This window comes from Macaca mulatta, chromosome 19, assembly GCF_049350105.2.
Source record: "Macaca mulatta isolate MMU2019108-1 chromosome 19, T2T-MMU8v2.0, whole genome shotgun sequence".
In the NCBI taxonomy this organism is placed as follows: domain Eukaryota; kingdom Metazoa; phylum Chordata; class Mammalia; order Primates; family Cercopithecidae; genus Macaca; species Macaca mulatta.
The window spans coordinates 17,580,051-17,600,590 of NC_133424.1; the positions used below are offsets into that span (position 1 = coordinate 17,580,051).

General features: G+C 53.7%; 1 protein-coding gene and 1 long non-coding RNA gene across 10 annotated transcripts in view; both read left to right on the forward strand.

Annotated features, from left to right (window-relative positions):
- MYO9B (myosin IXB) overlaps positions 1-20,540 on the forward strand; it is a 137,891-nt gene that overhangs the window by 23,239 nt on the left and 94,112 nt on the right. For all 9 annotated transcript variants that reach the window (XM_077978232.1, XM_077978233.1, XM_077978238.1 and 6 more), the window contains exon 2: positions 1,164-2,061. In XM_077978232.1, coding sequence (XP_077834358.1) covers positions 1,222-2,061 — 840 coding nt within the window. In that variant the 5' untranslated portion in view covers positions 1,164-1,221. The remainder of the gene's footprint in view (positions 1-1,163; positions 2,062-20,540) is intronic.
- Positions 3,257-5,036, forward strand: LOC144336855 (uncharacterized). Its single transcript, XR_013409219.1, has 2 exons — positions 3,257-4,149; positions 4,800-5,036. It is a non-coding gene; the product is annotated as an uncharacterized LOC144336855 (long non-coding RNA).

Here is a 20,540-nt window from a genome sequence, read left to right on the forward strand (position 1 = left end):
ATTGGCAGACTGCTACTTACCACCCCCCTGGTGTGCTTCTGATGTCACTAGCTCTTCTATTCAAGCCGTCTCTCTGGCGGAGGATCCTTTCCGGGGAGTCCTATCGCATTGCGAGTCTCCAGTGGTCTTGGACAGCTGGCTCCTCAGTCTTTCCTTGTTGCCCGTGACCTTGGCAATCTTGAGAGCACCGACCATATTCCTGCAGGATGCCCCCTGCCTGGGCCTGCCTGATGTTCTTCTCCCCAGTAGACTGGAGTTGTGGCTTCAGAAGCAACCGCCCTCTAAGCCATTTGCCTGAGTGCGTTTTTTGTGGCTCTCCCAGACTTTGTCTTCCTAGGTTGGGTTTCAAGGACCCTGGAGTTTTGGGAATCCCATATTTCAGGACTGGTTCAGTCTTGCTCATCCCCACATGCCTCTCACTGTTACCGGTGTGTGGCCAAGGCTTGTGGGGCCGAGCCTTCATCTGCTTGGGGAGCTGCTGGGGAGGTTTATTCAGAGATGAGGTCAGGAAGGATGTGGGCTGGGAAGGGCATAGCACAAAGAGGGTCATGGCTGTTGGGCTTCAAAGTTGAAAGGCTGCCTCTGGATGGGGTGGGATGGGGGCTGGGATGGAGCAAACTCAGGGGGAAGGGTCAGGTCTTGGGGGTTGTCTGATGATGTCACTTGTAAAAACCACTATCAAAATTTTTTTTTTTTAAGTGACAGAGTCTCTCTCTGTCACCCAGGCTGGAGCATGGCTAGTATAATGACGGCTCACTGCAGCCTCGATCTCCTGGGTTCAATTGATCCTCCCACCTCAGCCTCCCAAGGAGCTGGGACCACAGTTGAGCACCACCATGTCTTTATTTTTTGTAGAGATGGGGTCTTCCTATGTTGCCCAGGCTAGTCTCAAACTCCTGGCCTCAAGCAATCCTCCCACCTTGGCCTCCCAAAGTTTTGGGATTATAAGCATGAGCCACTGCATGAGCCTGAGGTCATGTTGAAGGACAGACAGACCCTCACGGGATGCCGTGACTGGTTGCCTCTGGCTTTTTGGGTGAGCCTAGTCGGGTGGGGAACTCCAGCATTGGGTCAGGTGCTATCTGCCCAGGAGTGGGACTCCACATGCCCCTTAAACTTCCCCCCACCTCTCTGACTGTGCCTGGCTCTGACCTCCCTTCCAGCTCCAGGACACGCGCGCCCCGAGCCTGGGAGGCATGCTGAAGCCAGGCGGTCGGCAGGATGAGTGTGAAAGAGGCAGGCAGCTCGGGCCGCCGGGAGCAGGCGGCCTACCACCTGCACATCTACCCCCAGCTGTCCACCACGGAGAGCCAGGCCTCGTGTCGCGTGACCGCCACCAAGGACAGCACCACCTCGGACGTCATCAAGGACGCCATCGCCAGCCTGCGGCTGGACGGCACCAAATGCTACGTGCTGGTGGAAGTCAAAGAGTCGGGCGGCGAGGAATGGGTGCTGGACGCCAACGACTCGCCTGTGCACCGGGTGCTGCTGTGGCCCCGGCGGGCGCAGGACGAGCACCCGCAGGAGGATGGCTACTACTTCCTGCTGCAGGAGCGCAATGCAGACGGGACCATCAAGTACGTGCACATGCAGCTGGTGGCGCAGGCCACGGCCACCCGACGCCTAGTGGAGCGTGGCCTCCTGCCACGGCAGCAGGCGGACTTTGATGACCTGTGTAACCTCCCTGAGCTGACCGAGGGCAACCTCCTGAAGAACCTCAAGCACCGCTTCCTGCAACAAAAGATCTACACATATGCGGGGAGCATCCTGGTGGCTATCAACCCCTTTAAGTTCCTGCCCATCTACAACCCCAAGTACGTGAAGATGTATGAGAACCAGCAGCTGGGCAAGCTGGAGCCACACGTCTTCGCGCTGGCCGACGTGGCCTACTACACCATGCTCAGGAAGCGCGTGAACCAGTGCATCGTGATTTCGGGCGAGAGCGGCTCTGGCAAGACCCAGAGCACCAACTTCCTCATCCACTGCCTCACCGCCCTCAGCCAGAAGGGCTATGCCAGCGGCGTCGAGAGGACCATCCTGGGTGCTGGCCCCGTGCTGGAGGTGAGCAGGGAAGCTGGTTGGTCTGTGGGAGGGGGCCTTTGTTTGGAAAATGTGGGTTTTGAGCCAAGCGCAGTGGCTCACGTCTGTAATCCCAATACTTTGGAAGGCTGAGGTGGGAGGATTGCTTGAGCCCAGGAGTTCAAGATCAGTCTGGGCAACATAGCAAGACCTTCTCTCTACAAAAAAAATGATCAGCCAAGCAGGCATAGTAGTGCTCACCTCTAGTCCCAACTGCTCAGGAGGCTGAGGCAGGAGGATCACTTGAGCCCAGGAGTTTGAGGCTGCAGTGAGCTATGATCATGCCACTGCATTCCAGCCTGAATGACAGAGAGAGACTCCGTCTCAAAAAAGAAAAGAAAAGAAAGAAAGAAATTTCAGGCCAGGTGTGGTGGCTCATGTCTATAATCCCAGTGGTTTTTGGGAGCCTAAGGCAAGAGGATTGCTTGAGCCCAGGAGTTCAACATCAGCCTGGGCAACATAGCAAGGCCACCTCTCTACAAAAACAAAACAAAACAAAAACAAAGATTAGCCAGGTACGGTGGCACACATTTGTTGTCCCAGCTATTAGAGAGGCTAAGGCGGGAGGATCAATTGAGCCCACGAGTTGGAGCTATGATCGCACCACTGCACTCCAGCCTGGGCAACAGAAAGAGACCCTTCCTCTAAAGAGAGAAAAAGTGGAGGTTTTCTGATAGTTGTTATTATTCAGGTACTGCGAGGCCAACTGGTCAGGATGCAACTGCCCTTGGAAAGAGAGTTTGTTACTCACAGTTCCCTAAAGAGGGTGCAATGCCATGGAAGGCCACAGGGGGAAGCACTGGAACACGTCAAGAGACTGAGGGAGAGAGGGAAAAAGGGAGCGGAGAGAGGCAGGAACCTTTATTGTGATTTTCATGCATCGGAATGTGCTAGGCAGAGTAAGCTGGCGTAGGATTGGCTTGTTTGAATTATTTCAATGGACTCTGGGGCATAAGGGCTGCCCCTTGTTGTTAGGTGCCAGGGCCTGGGGTGATGAGAGCAGGGGATAGTGGGCTGGAGTGTGAGAGCCCCACAGAGGAGGTGGCTGGGGTGTAGGCTCTGGGCTAGTTGGTTTGCATATGGAAGGCAAGACCCGAACCATCTCTAGGAATTGGCTAGAACCAATCTAGGAATTGGAAAGGGCCGTCTCTCTGGGGCAGCCTGGCCCCAGATGTCAGAGCATCAAAAATACAGAAAATAAAAAGTCACTGGGTGTGGTGGCTCATGCCTGTAATCCCAGCACTTTGGGAGGCCGAGGTAGGTGGATCACCTGAGGTCAGGACTTTGAGACCAGCCTGGCCAACATGATGAAACCTTGTTTCTACTAAAAATATAAAAATTAGCCAGGCATAGTGGTGCGTGCCTGTAATCCCAGCTACTCGGGAGGCTGAGGCAGGAGAATCACTTGAACCCGGTAGGTGGAGGTTGCAGTTAGCCAAGATTGCTTCACTGCACTCCAGCCTGGGTGACAGAGTGAAACTCTGTCTCAAAAAAAAAAAAAACAAAAAAGGGTCACAGTTAATACACATTTGGCTTCCAGATCATGGCCATTCCTTCTCAAGGTGCCTGAAAGAAAAGGCTGGCGCATTCAAACCAGTTTGAGGAGTGCTTCATAATGGGGCATTTCTAGGGGCACCGGCAGGGTGGAAGGAAGCCAGCAAGGCGTACGGCAGGCCTGGGGGTTAAGGGGATGGGAAGGCATTGTCACAGAGTGGGCAAGGGGAGGGGGCCACCTGGTTCCACTGTAGAGGCAGCAGAGAAGGGACCAACCCAGGCTCTCATGCCTCATGCCCTCTGTCCGCTGTTCAGTGCCCTGATCAGCCAAACCCCACGGGAGCCCTCTGTGTGCCGCTGTGGGTGAGTCTTGTGGCCACAGGGCTGCAGAAGTGACCACACAGCACCCATCATTCCAAGGGTTTTAGGATGAGGTGCATCCACATGTCTCAGAACAACACAACCATCGTCACCTGGTGAGGGCCAGGGGCAGCGTGTGGCCTCAGGGGTCTGCACCTCTGGGTGTGGGGTCTGCTTTTTTTTCATTTTTATTTTTTATTTTTTGTGGAGATGGGGGTCTCACTGTATTGCCCAGGCTGGTCTCAAACTCCTGGACGCCAATGATCCTCCCACCTTGGCCTCCCAACATGCTGGGATTATAGGCGTGAGCCACCGCACCCAGCCCCGCTTTCTAAAAAAAAAAAACAAAAAAACAGACTTTAGTTGTTTTACAGCAGTTTGAGGTTTATAGAAATACCCAGCAGATAGTGCAGAGAGTTCCCATGTACCCCTCCCACCCCCATGTTCTCGCGTTATTTATATTTTGCGTTAGCAGCGTGATGTGTCGGTTGCAACTGATTCAAATCCACATTGACACTGTTACTGACTAACAGCCATACTTTCCATTAGGGTTATTGGTGTTGCAAGTTCTTTGAGTTTGGACAAAAGTATAATGAATGTATCCGCCGTTGGAGTGTCACAGAGTAGTGTCACTGCCCTAAAATTCCTCCATGCTCCCCTTGTTCATCCCTCCATAATCTTTGGCAACCACGCTTCTTCTGACTGCCTCCATAGTTCTGGTTCTTCCCGGCTGTCTGTAGTTGGAGTCCCAGTGTACAGGCTTTTCAGACTGGCTTCTTCCACTTCACAACGTGCATTTAAGGTTCCTCCATGTCGGTCCAGCGCAGTGGCTTACGTAATCCCAGTGCATTGGGAGGCCGAAGCAGGAGGATCATTTGAGTCCAGGAGTTCCAGATCAGCCTAGGCAAATAACAAGACCCCGTCTCTACAAAAAAAATATATATATATACAAAAATTAGCCAGGTATGGTGCTGTGTGCCTGTGGTCCCACCTACTTGGGAGTCTGAGGCAGGAGAATCGCCTGAGCCCAGAAGGTTGAGGCTGTAGTGAGTCAACGTCGGGCCACTAGACTCCAGCCTAGGTGGCAGAGTGAGACCCTGTCCCCCCCCCAAAAAAGGGGGAGGGGAGATTCCTCCATGTCTTTTTGTGGCTTGAGAGCTCATTTATTTTGCTGAATTATAGCCCATTATATGAATATGTCAGTTTCTTCACATTTAGGATCCTGAGAGCCCCCTCAGTGGAGAGAGGGAGTTGGGGCCAGGGTCAGACCCCACCCTCCCTGGAGCCTTGACCTCTGGCCTCTTGTTAGTCCTCACAAGCTGAGAGCTGCCATGCACATTTCACTGAAATCACATCTAAGCAGTGCCTACGGAATGCATTTCAGTTCCTCTTCCTCTCTGAGGTCATCAGCAAGACATTAATTGGGGTCATACAACTTAGCCCTCGTCCGACATATGTAGCCTATTTCTGTTTTCTCCTGTACAAGTAACACAGAGATTCATTGTCATTGTTTACATCAGCTTTCAATAAAACCGCTGAGCAATTTCACTATAGAATGTCCATTTTCTTTCTGTTCTGTTCATGTCCTGTCCTGTCCTGTCCTGTCCTGTCCTGTCTCTCCATTACCTAGGCTGGATTACAGTGGCACAGTCGTCACTTACCACAGCCTGGAGCTTCTGGGCTCCAGCAATCCTCCCCCCCCGAACCACCCAAGTAGCTGGGATTCCGGGTGTGCACCACCATGCCTGGATAATTTTTAAATTTTTTGTAGAGACAGTCTTACTACATTGCCCAGGCTGGTCTCGAACTCCTGGCTTCCAGTGATCCTCCCACTTCAGCGGTTTTTAATATGCTTTGTCTTGTGTGCATTACATTATAAACCCAGACCACCCATTCATCGCTGTGTGAGCATTTGCTATGTGGCAGACTGTGATACAGACACTGGACTATGTGGTGGCCAAAGTGAACACAAAATTCTCCCCAGGTAGAACTCAGAGAGGACTCTGGGTGACGCAGGAACTGTAGAGGTTCTGAGCAGACGTGGATGCAACCCAGCTCTGGGGTCCCGAGGCCACCCTGGCGTCATCCCAGCTCTGAGACTCAGCCACAGTGAAACTGCCAGTGGCCCCAGTGTCCTCCTACCTGGTGGCCAGGGGGCTCGATGGCTCTCCAGGCCAAAACATCAGTGCCTGGCATCCACATCAGAGATAAAACAGTGACCTTGGAAATTCAGCATGTATGGCTCACACCTGTAATCCCAGAGTCAGGAGGCTGAGTCAGGAGGATTGCGTGAGCCTAGGAGTTCCAGACCAGCCTGGGTAACATTGCAAGACCCCATCTCTACCAAAAATTTTAAAAACTAGGCTGGGTACAGTGGCTCATGCCTATAATCCCAGCACTTTGGGAGGCCGAGGCAGGTGGATCACCTGAGGTCAAGAGTTCGAGATCACCCTGGCGAACATGGTGAAACCCCGTCTCTACTAAAAATACAAAAATTAGCCGGGTGTGGTGGCAGGCACCTCTAATCCCAGCTACTCAGGAGGCTGAGGCGGGAGAATGGCTTGAACATGAGAGGCGGAGGTTGCAGCGAGCCAAGATCGCACCATTGTACTCCAGCCTGGGCAACAAGAGCAAAACTCCATCTCAAAATTAAAAATAAAAATAAAAAATTATGGTCCCAGCTACTCAGGAGGTTGAAGTGGGAGGATTGCTTGAGCCCGGGAGTTCAAGACTGCAGTGAGCTATGATCACACCACTGCACTCCAGCCTGGGTGACAGAGCAAGACCCTGTCTCAAAAATATAAACAACAAAAATTTAGTAGGTGAATGAACGAGAGGGTAGATCCAATGTTTACCATGTCAGACATTTTGCCAAATGGGACCAGGCAGGTGGGTGAACACCTGAGCCCCACAGAAATGACACACCCAGCCCCAAGGTTTCAACATGGAATGGCCAGGAGGCAGGATTGCCACCTAGGTCTCAGTTCAGGGTCCATGTCCTCCCCACCACGTTACTGCCTCCACAGCTCCATCTCCCTAGGACCCTCCAGGGCGTGGATGAGTTTCCTGTTGCTTAGGTAACAAAGTGTTAGGGGCAAGGGAGTCTCCAACAACAGGGATGAAGGCTCTCATGGTCCTGGAGGCCAAGAGTCTGAAATCAAGGTGTCCACGGGGCCACGCTCCCTCCCGCCTCTGGAGGAGGATGCTTCAGGCCTCTTCCAGCTTCTCTGGCGGCTGCAGATGTGCCCTGGCCTGTGGCCACATCACGTCAGTCTCTGCCATCAGGGGTGTTCTTCCTGTGTGTCCGTGTCTTCACGTGGCTTTCTTACAACAAGGACACCACTCATGGGATGTAGGGCCCATCCTACTCCGGCATGACCTCATCCTACCTAATTGCATCTGCAAAGACCCTATTTCCAAATAAGGTCACATACAGATTCCAGGGGTGAGGATGTGGATATAATTTTGGGGACAGGGAGCACAAGTCAGCCCACAGCATCCCCCGTAGAGTCCTAGAGTCCCACCTGGTGAGCTTCAGGTCCCACCTGGCCCCTGGCAAGTCCCACTTGGTGACATCTTGTGCCTGGGTCCTCGAGGTCTGCCCCAGATCCGCAATTGTCTTGGGTACCGGTAATTCCTCCCCGGATGCCAGCAAAGCTCCCTCCAGCCTCCACGCCTGCACAGTCTCCAGTATGCCTTCGACAGCCATTAGTCACCCTCCGTGAGTCAGACCCCTGGTCCTGCCAGGCCGCCCTGCTTGGGGCCTCAGCAGTGGGGGCTGGCGAGGCCGGTTTTCTCCAGCGGTTCTAAGCTGCTCGAGGGTGGTGCCCACGCTGGCTTCCAAAACAGGCTTGAGCCAAATCCACGTCATGGCAATAAACGTGCTTCCTGGGGCGACTGTTTGCAAAGGGATATGATTGTCTTCACGGAGAGCTGGATTTCTCAACCTCGGCTCTGTTGACATTCAGGGCCGGATCGTTCTCTGGGGAAAGAGTCGTCCTGTGCATTGAAGGACATTGAACAGCATCCCTGGCCTCCACCCAACAGATGCCAGGAGCACTCCCCACCCCGCAGGTGTGACAACCAGAAGTGTCCCCAGACATTTCATTTGATTAGAGAGGTATTAACAAAATAGCTTCCAGGCACTGCTGATGTCCCCTGGGAATAGAACCACTGTCTTTTGAGTTCTTCCCATAAGACCCAATCACTGTTCATTGCAGCCACTGAGCTTTTAGAAATTAACCAAGAGTTCCATCTGTTCTGTGCTAACTTAAGAGTCATTTTCTTTTTTTTCTTTTTTTGAGATAGAGTCTTGCTCTATCCCCCAGGCTGGAGTGCAGTGGCACAATCTCAGCTCACTGGAACCTCCGCCTCCTGGGTTTAAGTGATTCTCCTGCCTCAGCCTCCCGAGTAGCTGGGACTATAGGCGCCCACCACCATGCCCGGCTAATTTTTACATTTTTAGTAGAGACGGGTTTCACCATGGTGGCCAAGGCTGATCTCGAACTCCTGACCTCAAGTAATCCGCCCTCCTTGGCCTCCCAAAGTGTTGGGATTACAGGCGTGAGCCACCATGCCTGGCCCCAAGAATCATCTTCCAATAAGAGGAATAATTAGCTAAATCATGCCTCAGGCCCACTGCGTATCAGGGTTTATGCTTCTTGATTTTCCTCCATCATCTCTAAGCCCTCACGGCAGCTCTGCCCATTTTAAAGATGAGGAAACTGAGCCCCAGAGAGACACGTGGATGCACAAGTTTCCTGAGGTGTCTATACATTTTACGGGCTGGAAGTCCTCAAACAGCAGTGGTTGATTCTCTCACAGTACTGGAGGCCGGAAGTCGGAAATCAAGGTGTGGGCAGGGCTGGGTCCCTCTGGAGGCTCTGAGGGAGAGTCTGTCCCAGGCCTCTCTCCCAGGTTCTGGTGGCTTCAGTCGTCCTTGGAGCTCCTGGGCTTGTGGCCACATTGCTCTGCCCTCTCCCTCCGTCGTCACCTGGTCTTCTCCCCTGTGCGTGTCCAATCTCCCTTGTCTTTCTCTCATGGGATCACTTCATCTCAAAACGCTTATCTTCATGACGTGTGCAAAGACCCTGTTTCCAAATAAGGCCACAGCCACAGGTTCTAGGGGTCAGGACTTAGACATGTCTTTTTGGGAAGCCACAAGTCAACCCACCACAGGTGGATTCCCCAGGCCACACTGCAGACAGCCACAGCCTAACCCGGGGTTTCAGCCCGGCCTGAGCCCCGGCCCCCCGTTCAGGCTGCCTCTCTGCTCTCCCCTCTCTCGCCCAGGCTGCAGAAAGCCGGAGATCAGCACAACTCGCAGTATCGATTGGGGATTTTTTTCTCAGCTCCCCAAAAGGAGAAGTTGAGCTGTTTTGAGGTTTGGGCGCACCTCCCCACCCCCACCCCCACCCCCAGCAAGGGTTGCAGCCTTGCTGTGCAATGCTGACCAAAAAACAGGAAGGGAGCACTGTGGAAAGCCGGTTCCAATCAGCTGATCTGTCCGCCACTGCAGTTAACTGTTGCCATCACCTTTCACCAAGTCTGGGGGCTGCAGAAGCCATGGGTCTCCCCGTCCTCCATGTGGCCTCCAGCCTCCCAGTGCAGGCGCCCCTCGACAGCCCAGGGGCTGCGGATAGAGCAGCCCACGGCATCGGCCATGGGGGCTCGCCGCAAAGCACACCCAGAACACGCTCCTCTCCCTTCGCCCACAGCCTCAGATCTACCAGGCACTCGCCTCGGTGCCCTTCTGAGAGCAGGCTGAGTCCAAGGGGCCAAAGGCTGGGGTTCCCTTCATCCGTCCTGAACTGTAGCAAGTGCAGCTGGCGGCGTGCGTGGAGTTTTCATTCTGAAAGCAGAAATAAAACAAGGATCCTTGCTTGTCAGGCTGTTGTCCCAAGGATCCCCAGACTCCATGGAGCCCCTGGCCTGGCCCACAGTGGGACACGGTGACAGTGATGGGCTGCGGGCCACAGAGGGACGCCCCCAGCTGGTGGAGCCAAGCTCACCCGAAGTCGTGCCAATCCCAGGACATTCCAGTGAGGGACTGAGGAAGGGTCCTGAGCTAGCCACTGCCCTAGACCCCCCCTCTTGGGGCAAAGGAACCTAGGACTTGTATCCACCTGGACCAGGTCCTGAGCTCCTCCTTAGGGGCCCCACAAACCCAGTCTCATGTTCCCCCCGACTCCCCAGCCCCTCCGCCATCAGCCAGGCCACTAGCTCTGTTCCCCCACCCACAGTCAGCACTGGGGCAGGTCACCCAGATCACAGTGTCATTATCCACCTCGACCTCCACCCTCAAGGACACCTGCCTGGGCCACGTCCTTTCCCCCTGAGTCTGTCGGGCGAGACACAGATGGATGCCAGCCTCCACCCAGCGTTGGGGGCATCATCTCATACATCCTCGCCACATCCTGACGTGGACAGACTGACCCCTTCCACCTGACGTGAGGTACACGAACCACTCAGCAAGGGTGGCAGAAATAGAAAGTTCTGGAACCGGGCATATGCCAACTCTAATGCCTCTGAAGTTGAGGTTTCTGTTTAAGAGCTTATCGAGATATAATTTACCTATTTACTATTTATAAATAGATACATTTATACCTGCAGTTTATAAATATATAGATTAAATTTTATCTGCAGTTTATAAGCCTGTAAATTAAATTACATCTGCAGCCTCAAATTCCTGGCCTCAAGTGATCCTCCCACCTCAGCCTCTCAAGCAGCTGGGACTACAGGGGCACGCCACCACACCTGGCTAATGTTTTTTATTTTTTTGTAGAGACTGGATTTTGTTATGTCAGCAAGGCTGGTCTCGAACTCCTGGCCTCAGGCAAAAGTGTGCAATTCAGTGGCATTTAGTACACTCGCAGTAGTATGCAACCATTGCCTCTATCCAGTTCCAGAATATTTCCATCCCCCCAAAAGGAGACCCCATCCCCATCAGCAGTCACTCCCCACTTCCCTCTCCCAGGCTCTGGCAACCACTAATCTGCTTCCCGTCTCTACGGATCTGCCTGTTGTGGACATTTCAGATCAATGGAATCTCTCACACTCTGTGGCCTTTTGTGTCTGGCTTCTCTCACTTGGCATCATGTTCTTGAGATTCATCCACATCATAGCATGGATCAGTGCTTCCTTCCTTTTCATGACTGCATCATATTCCATGGCCTGGATGGATGATGGACTATGGTTTGTTTCTCTGCCCGCTAGTTGTATCAGCATTTCATTCCTTTGTATGGCTGGTATGTGGTTGGGATTTTCCTGGACCCCTGCCCCATCCAGGCCAACCTCCCCCATCAGTGCCCCCCACAAGAACAATGTTGGGGAGTGGGAGGATTGTCACTCACACAGAGGATCTCCTGGAGACTGTCATGAGCCCTGGGAAGGAGGAGAGCAGTCCCGTCCAGCAGGCTGCTCCGGGCGTGCTAATGGCTGGAGCCACTGAGGGACACCAGGTGGGACCAGGAGCAGGGGTGGGAGGAACCGAGGCGGGGGCAGGTGTGCCCAGGCACAGCAGGGACGTCCATCTGCATGTCCTTTCCAGCCTGTTGAGAAGCCAGTGGCCAGAGGGAGGCTGGCTGCAGGGAGCATGGCGGACGGGCTGGCTGACAGGGACCCTGGACTCAGGCAGGAGCGTTTGCAAGTGCAACAGAGGGGGAGTCCTGGGAGCAACCCCAGCATCAGGGATGTGCCAGATCTGAGGCTGACAGCCGAGGACAGACAGGTCCCAGGGGAGGAGGAGAGGGGGTCAGAAATGGCTGCAGGGACACCGCCTGGAGGCCAGTCCTGGTGAATTTGGTTTAGAGTGCTTCGTTCAAGCAGCTGATGGGGCAGCCAGGGCTGTGCACCAGCCACACAAAGAACCCCACAGCCCCAGCACTCATCAGGCCTCAGAGGCCATCCTGTTGCATGACCCAGTCAGAGAGGGGTTGGGGGCAGACAGCAAGCTGGGGCACCTCCCAGCCAGGCACTCACCCAACCCTTGGCTGTTAGCCATGCGGCGAGGTGAGTTTGGCAGAAGTAAGTGTTGAGAGGGGGCGTGTGGCTCCCCTCCTCATGGGGGGACATTTCAGGGATGAGATTCAGGGCATGGGCCAGACCGGAGGAGGCTCAGGGTCAGGATGGGGCCAAGGCCTCAGAAGGCAGAAGTCACCCATGTCCCGAGCAGCAAAGGGAAGCCAGCGTTTATTTGAGGAAGAGCAATACCTGCAATCAGCGCCCGTCTGTCTGTCGAAGGGTCCAGGAGCCCCCAGTGGCTTGGGTTGTGTCTGTGTTACGTGAATGCAGAGGTATTTGAGGCTGAGGGTCCCTGAGTCACTTCTCTGGGCTGAGGGAGAAGGAAGGTGGGAGCATCAGTGGGCAGCAGGGTGGGCAGGGAGCTTGGACTCAGGAGGGTCCGGGGCAGCAGCCTGGTGCACTTCAAAGGGAGATTGGAAGGCCCGTGTGTCCAGGGCCGGGTTGGGGGAGCAGGGCCAGGGTCACCGGGTGCCCGTCCTCCTCTCGGGTGGGTGCACTGCTGTGGTGGGGAAAGAGGAGGCAGAATTAGGGCTCTCAGGAGTCTCCACCCTCGCCCCACCAGCGGTCAAGACTCAGGCTAGCCCAGGCCATCCAAAAGGCTGAGCAGTGGAATGGTTATCCACACAAACATCCGGGTCACCCATCCACACAGGCAGGCATGTGTGGGAGACAGGGTGGTACAAGGACAGAAGGAGGAGGTACAACGTGGCCCTGACCACGAGCTACCGAAGGTCCCTGAGGGGGGTGAGGTGGGCACCCCGGGCACCACAGGAAGCAAGGATAGAATCAATCTCTGGCTGCCTCTCCTGTGTGGCCTCCCCGGGATGTTTGCACAAAGGTGGAGGGAAGCAGTTTTGGGGGGCCCTGGGTCTGCAGAGCAGCCCAGAGGAGGAAATAGGAGCTGGGGTCCGAATGCAGGGCAGGCAGGAGATGGGGCAGGGCAAACCCCACAGGCGACGAGAAAGCGGAATAAGCCATCATATGGGGTCAGTTTCAGACCTCACAATCAGAAACCCTCAGGGACAGAGGCCAGACTTCCTGGTCCAACCCAAGTTCCCAACCACTGCCCTGTTGATATGTGGGCTGGATCATTCTGTTATGGCCAGGCTGTCCTGTGCATTGTGGGGGACTGAGCAGCATCCTGGTCCCTGCTCACTAGATGCCCATAGCACCCCCGCCCCTAGTCCTGACAACCAGAAACGTCTCCAGATGTTGACAGGTGTTCCCTGAGGAGCAGAACCACCCCAGTTGAGAACTGCTGTTTTAGGTCAACTGGATGACAAGATAGATTTCATTGTAACAGATGTTCTCTGCCTAAATATTTTTAGATTCTTTTCTTCTTAGTAACATCGTGCCATTGGAGTTACACATCAACCCGACCATATTCGGCACCATTGTGGAGCGGCTGTTAGGGGTGGTGGGAAGCAGTTTCAGTCCGGTGTTCTCCCTCATCCCTGGGGGGAGGTGACTGGTGTGCCTCCTCGTCTCTCACCCCCTGCCCACCCGGAGCCGGTCACTGCCCACCCACGGTCAGGCATGTCCTCGTGACACCAATGATGAAGCGGCCCTAGGTGTGTGAGGATCTGGCTTTCCAAGAGCTTGCTCTTCCAGGTGGACTGAGTGACGTCTTACAATGTTGTTTTTAAGACTTGCTCCCCATGCCAAAAACCGCAGTCCCTGATTTTAGGACTTGGCCTGCACTGAGGGTGACATGCTCCCTGCTGGGGTTTTTTGCAAAGGAATGTAATCAAAGAGGTTTGCCGGTTTTCTGATCCAGGCGAGTGCTGGTTTGTGCGCCCTGGATTCTGTGGTCCTCCCTGTCCTACTGGGGTGACTTCTTGAAACCTGTGCCAGGTGCTGGCTATGGCTCAGGTCTCCCTCCTTTAAGCATCTCCCCAGCAGGAAACAAGTCAAGAACCACTGCCCGGAAACAGGATCAGCGGCCAGAGATTCCCCACTTTGGCAGAACCATGACACGTTTCGTTATCACTTTTCGTTCCCCCAGCTGCTTTTCCGCTTTTTTTTTTTCCCCTCTAATATGACACTTAGTCTTTTTAGTGTCTTTTCATCTTTTTTAACTTTAAAAAAAATTTTTTTAGGGACAGGGTCTGGCCCTGTCACCCAAACTGAGGTACAGTGGTGCAGTCATAGTTCACTGCAGCCTCAACCTCCTAGGCTCAAGTGAGCCTCCTGCCTCAGCCTCCCAATTAGCTGGGACTACAGCCACATGCCACCACGCCATCAAGGTTTCATTTCTTTTGGTATCTACCAGGGATTGGCAAACTACAGCCCACGAGTTAAATCTGCCAGTGCCTATCTCTACAAATAAAGTTTTATTGGTGCATAACCACGTCCATGCATTTACATATCATCCCTGGCATCTTTGGCACCATGAGTGCAGAGCCGAGTAATTGCACCCGAGACACTGCATGGCTCACAAAGTTGAAAATATTTACTACCTGGCCCTTTATAGGAATTTTTTCTCCTTGGTCCCCCCAGTACATCCACCACTTTGTAGAATGTTCCAGAACCCCATAAAGGTGAACATTTCACAGATGTCTTTTTTTTTTTTTTGAGATGGAGTCTTGCTTGGTCACCCAGGCTGGAGTTCAATGGTGTAATCTCGGCTCACTGCAACCTCCGCCTCCTGGGTTCAAGCAATTCTCCTGCTTCAACCTCCTGAGTAGTTGGTATTACAGGAACCCACCACCACGCCTGGCTAATTTTTGTATTTTTAGTAGAGACAGGGTTTCACTGTGTTGGCCTGGCTGGTCTCAAACTCCTGACCTCAAGTGATCCACCCGCCTCAGCCCCCACAAAGTGCTGGGATTACAGGTGTGAGCCACCGCACCCGGCCCCCAGGTATCTTCTGCTCAGCTCCCCCTTCCCAGATGTAATGAAACCAGCTTCCCATCCTAGATCCAGACAGCCCAGATCACCAACTGGAATCTCTGCATTTGTATCTGTGCCATAGACATACATATGTATTCATAAGCGTCCACTTCCCCACACAGAGTCATAAAGCAATTTGGGGAGTCAGGAAAGGAGGACACAGATAGAGATGTCCTACAGGGTTCGGCAGAGCTAACTCACTCCGTCTCTCTGCCCCACAGGCAGCTGGGCGTGATTGTACAGCCCATGCATTTGGGACCTGGCTGAGGCTGGCAGGGGCTGTGCAGGGTTCCCTCCTTGCCTTGAACCCCCTCACAGGCTGAACACCAGCAGGCCCCATCTCTCGGAGGGTTTCCAGCTGCCTCCTGAGCTCTGAGATCGCATGTATCCTGCCTGCAGGGTGCACAACCTGCCGGGGACACGGTGGGAAGAGGATCATGGAACCCATGGGCCCAGAGTCACCGAGCAGGACCCTGTCATCCTCCTGGTCTCTCACACCAGCCCCCTTCCTCACTGTAGCTGAGACAGCCTGACCAGAGGTACATGCCCAAGGCCACAAACCCCCCAGGAGGAAGCTGGCATCTGGGGTGTCAGAAGTGTGATTAGGAACCAGAGGGTGTACTGGAGCTTACAGTTGGGGGATAATTAAGCCAGAGGGCCACCTCTTTAAGGGAGAGTGAATTACGGCACAAGGACAGGCGAACCGGAGTCGGGCGGCCGGGAACAAGGCAGTGGTCAGTGTGACCCGGCAGCATTCCCCGCTCCGGTGCCTTTTCCCAGCTCTGGAGACAAACCAGCAGGCCTGGGTGTTCCCCCCACAGAGCACAGAGAGCAGCGGGAGCTGTGAGGGGCAGCCTGGGTGGGAAAGAGGGCTACAGACCTCAGAGAGGCCTCTCCAAGCTGAAAAGTGGGGCACATCAGAGCCAAAGGTGTCTTTGGTGGGTATGGAGAGGGTGGGGGTGCCCTACAGCTGAGTGCTGAGGCCCCTGGCACCACCAGGGAGGGTGGAGGCTGCATTGACCCCCAGGCGGAAGGGGCACCCCACCCCCAAATCCCCAGGTACTCGCTCAGCCTCCTTTCTGTGCCCTGCCACATAAAACATCACAGCCCTGATGTTTAGAATGATCTAAGGCTATTTTAGACAAAAGGGGAAGTTATATTTTGGGGAATGCTGCATCTAAGAGAAGAGTAAAATTACGGGGTATATTTTAAGCGCCATAAAAAGGTCTCCTTGGAATTTGGAGAAAGTTGATTAAAAGCTAAAGCGTAAGGTCTGGGACACCCCTGCCGCAGCCCCGCCTTCCCTGAATGTTCTGGGGGTTTTACTGTTCCGGGGTTATGGAGACGGGGAACCCATCTGTCTTTCCGCCATGTGTGCCTCAATGTTTGGGGCGGGAGTGTGGGCAGGCATCAATCAGCCACAGGGCCTGGCCGCCGATTTGTTTCCTAGTGATTATCCAGGATAGATCCGATTTCTGCAGGCCCCGCCCAGGGCAGCTCAGTCCCCAATGTCACAGTGCAGTTGCCACCTATGGTTTCCTTCTGTGTGACTTGGCCACAGCAAGCCAGAACCAGCTCCTAAAACCAGCCCCCTCGAGACCCCCATTCCCGAAAGTGCCCAGAGGCCACTTGGCATCTTCTGCCCAGCTGCTGACCGGCCCTGTGACCCCAACACGTGGTTCCTCCTGGGTAAAGGAGAGAAAGGGATGACTTAGCAGTGATCAAAAACCAGCACCCAACACCTTCCGTAGAGGGGGTTCTCTGTAAATCCCGGATGGTATCATCACTTCCTTTTTTTTTTGAGACGGAGTCTGGCTCTGTCGCCCAGGCTGGAGTGCAGTGACGTTATCTTGGCTCACTGCAAGCTCCTCCTCCCGGGTTTACGCCATTCTCCTGCCTCAGCCTCCCGAGTAGCTGGGACTACAGGTGCCCGCCACCACGCCCGGCTAGTTTTTCATATTTTTTAGTAGAGACGGGGTTTCACCGTGTTAGCCAGGATGGTCTCGTTCTCCTGACCTCGTGATCCGCCCGTCTTGGCCTCCCAAAGTGCTGGGATTACAGGCTTGAGGCACCGCGCCCGGCCCTGGTATCATCACTTCTTTAAGGAAGAGTGAATTACAGCCACCTGTGCCTTTGTCAGTGTTATTACAGTATTCTCGGCCCGGTGCGGTGGCTCACGCCTGTAATCCCAGCACTTTTAGAGGCCGAGGCAGGCTGATCACTTGAGGTCAGGAGCTCGAGACCAGCCTGGCCAACATGGTGAAACCCCATCTCTACTAAAAATACAAAAATTAGCCAAGCGTGGTGACAGGCACCTGTAATTCCAGCTACTGAGGAAGCTGAGGCAGGAGAATGGCTTGAACCCGGGAGTCGGAAGTTGCAGTGAGCCAAGATTGCGCCACTGCACTCTAGCCTGGGTGACAGAGCGAGACTCTGCCTCAAAATAAATAAATAAATAAATAAATAAACAAACAAACATATACGGGATTGTAGTTAGCGGGTATGTGAGGTATGTGAACTGAGGTTCTCGCCCAGGGCTGATTCTGCCATCAGGTGATATTTGGCAAATGTCTCCTGGAGACATTTTTGCTTATCATAGCTGGGGAGGGAGAGATGCTACTGGCTTCTGGTGGGTAGAGGCCAAGATGCTGCTAAATGCCCCACAGCGCACAGGACGGCCCCCTCTTTAAAGAATGACCCGGCGCAAATGTCAGTAGTGCTGAGGCAGAGAGACCTGCGTAAGTTTAGAGGCCTTTAGAGAGTGTTTTTGAAAATCTGGTCTGGCGCTGTGGACAGAATCTGCAGGGAGCGGTGGTAATTCAGAAACCATCACCTGAATGGAGGCTGGGCGCCGTGGCTCACGCCTGTAATCCCAGCACTTTGGCAGGCTGAGGCAGGAGGATTGCTTGAGTCTAGGAGTTCGAGACCAGCATGACAACATAGCGAGAGCCCATCTCTATATTTTTAAATTTTTTTAAATGAATTTATTTATTTATTTTAATTATTATTATTTTTTTTGTTTGTTTTTTTGGTTTTTTGTTTTTTTGAGACAGAGTCTCACTCCGTCGCCCAGGCCGGAGTATAGTGGTGCGATCTAGGCTCACTGCAACCTCTGCCTCCCAGGTTCAAGTGATTCTCCTGCCTCAGCCTCCCGAATAGCTGGGACTACAGGCATGCACCATCACGCCCACCTGATTTTTGTATTTTTTGGTAGAGACATGGTTTTGCCATGTTGACCAGGCTGGTCTTAAACTCCTGGCCTCAAGTGATCCGCCCGCCTTGGCCTCCCAGAGTGCTGGGATCACAGGGATGAGCCACCATGCCCAGCCTGTTTTTTAAATTTGATTTTTTTTTTTAATAAAGCCACCACCTGCATGGAGGGAGCTGTTTGTGGATGGTGTAATTGTTAATAAGATTGTCCTCCAAGGAGGAGGAGAAGATGACAAGGGCAGGTAGCCCCCAGAGAGGCCCTCAGGGCAGGCCGGCCTGAGGGGACATCTCCAGTCCTGCCAAAGTGCCTGAACCGGTTCTCGGCACCTCTCACTTCTCCCCTACAAACCAGAATTTACCAGCTCCAGGAGTTCAGGGGAATGGCCAGGAAGCCAGACGTGGGGGTTTGAGTGCAGGCTTGGCCGCCTGCATGCTGTGTGACCTGCAGCAAGTCACTTGACCTCTCTGTTCTGCCTCCTGATCTCTCGTGCCCCAGGGCCTTTGCATGTGCTGCACCCTCAATCTGGAATACTCTTGCCACCCTCATCCTTTTAAGTCCCACCCCAAGGCCTCCATGTCCCTTCAGTGCCAGTGCACAGCAACACTGGGAGATTCAGAGCACAGATCCAGGGTTGTGGGCAAGCATGGGGTGTGGCTTCCACTGCCCTGTACCCTGAGGTTCTGAGCAGGCTCTGTTCAGCGACCCCGTGTTTCTTACAGCCAGCTTCTTACAGCCGGCTTCTGGTGTCGGCTGAGGAAGAGCCAGGAATGAGCGATTGCTGAGATGGAGTCACAGGACACCGAGGCAGCAGGGAGGCCAAGGAGGGGAGCCTGGGCAGTCCTCCTGTGCCTGAGCGCGTGCCCATCCTTACTCTGGAACTGCCACATAAAGAAAAGCAGAGACGCCCAGTGGCTCACACCTATAATCCCAGCACTTTGGGAGGCCGAGGCAGGAGGATCACTTGAGCTCGGGAGTTTGAGGTCATCCTGGACAACGTGGCGAAACCCTATCGCTACAAAAAAATACAAAAATAAGCCAGGCATGCTGGCGCATGCCTGTAGTCCCAGCTACTCAGGAGGCTAAGGTGGGAGGATTGCAGGCCCATGATATGTCAAAAGCAGGATGTGTCAACCAAGATGGAGGTGATGAGGAGCGGCTAATGCCCAACTGTCAGGAGCATCAAAGGACTTTATATCACATGATCCCTCTGGGCACAGGGCAGTGCCTGCCGTGGCTTCCCCAGACCCAAGGAGGATGCCACACAATGTACTGTTCAGCTTTGGAGCGAGCGCCCAAGACAGGCTGGGCAGCCACCGCTACTGCCCCTTTTCAGAGCAGAGTGGATTCAAAGGAGATTATTTAACCACGAAAAGGAATGAAGGGCCAGTCAGTAAGGCTCACGTCTATAATCCCAGTGCTTTGGGAAGCCAAGGCGGGAAGATTGCTTGAGGCCAGGAGTTTGAAACCACCCCGGGCAAAATAGTGAGACCACATCTCTACAAAAAATAAAAATATTAACCAGGCACGGTGGCATGTGCACATGTGCATGTAGCCCCAGCTACTCAGGAGGCTGAGGCAGGAGGATCGTTTGAGCCTGGGAGGCAGAGTTATAGTTAGTGAACCATGATCGCGCCGTTGCATTCCAGCCTGGGCAACAGAACGAGACTCTGTCTCAAAAAAAAAAAAAAGCCAGGCACGGTGGCTCATGCCTGTAATCTCAGCACTCTGGGAGGCCGAGGCGGGCGGATCACGAGGTCAGGAGATCGAGACCATCCTGGGTAACACAGTGAAACCCTATCTCTACTAAAATATATAAAAAATTAGCTGGGCGTGGTTGCGGGCGCCTGTAGTCCCAGCTACTCGGGAGGCTGAGGCAGGAGAATGGCATGAACCTGGGAGGCGGAGCTTCCAGTGAGCAGAAATAGCGCCACTGCACTCCAGCCTGGGGGACAGAGCGAGACTCCGTCTCAGAAAAAAAAAAAAAAGATAGATAGATATCTAAATATATATATATATCCTTTTATGCTCATTGGCAACAGTCCTCATGGTGAGTGCTGAAGAAGTTGGCTGGAGTGGGTTTGTGGCAGTTGCTCTTGGAGTATATATTCTGGAGAGAGAGATACAGCCGATATAGGGCAGCTTAGTCTTGGCATGGTGGCACATGCCTGTAGTCCCCGATAACTCAGGAGGCTGAAGCAGGAGGATTACAGAACCCTGGGATTTACAGGCATGAGCCCTCACATCTGGTCTGGGGTTTCTTGTTGTTTTTCAAGACAGAGTCTGGCTCCGTCACCCAGAATGGAGTGCAATGGTGTGATCTCAACTCACTGCAGCTTCCACGTCCTGGACTCAAGAGATCCTCCCACCTTAGCCTCCCAAGTAGCTGGGACTACAAGCGTGCACCACCACACCCAGCTAATTTTTGTAGTTTTAGTAGAGATGGGGTTTTGCCATGTTGTCCATGCTGGTCTCGAACTCCTGG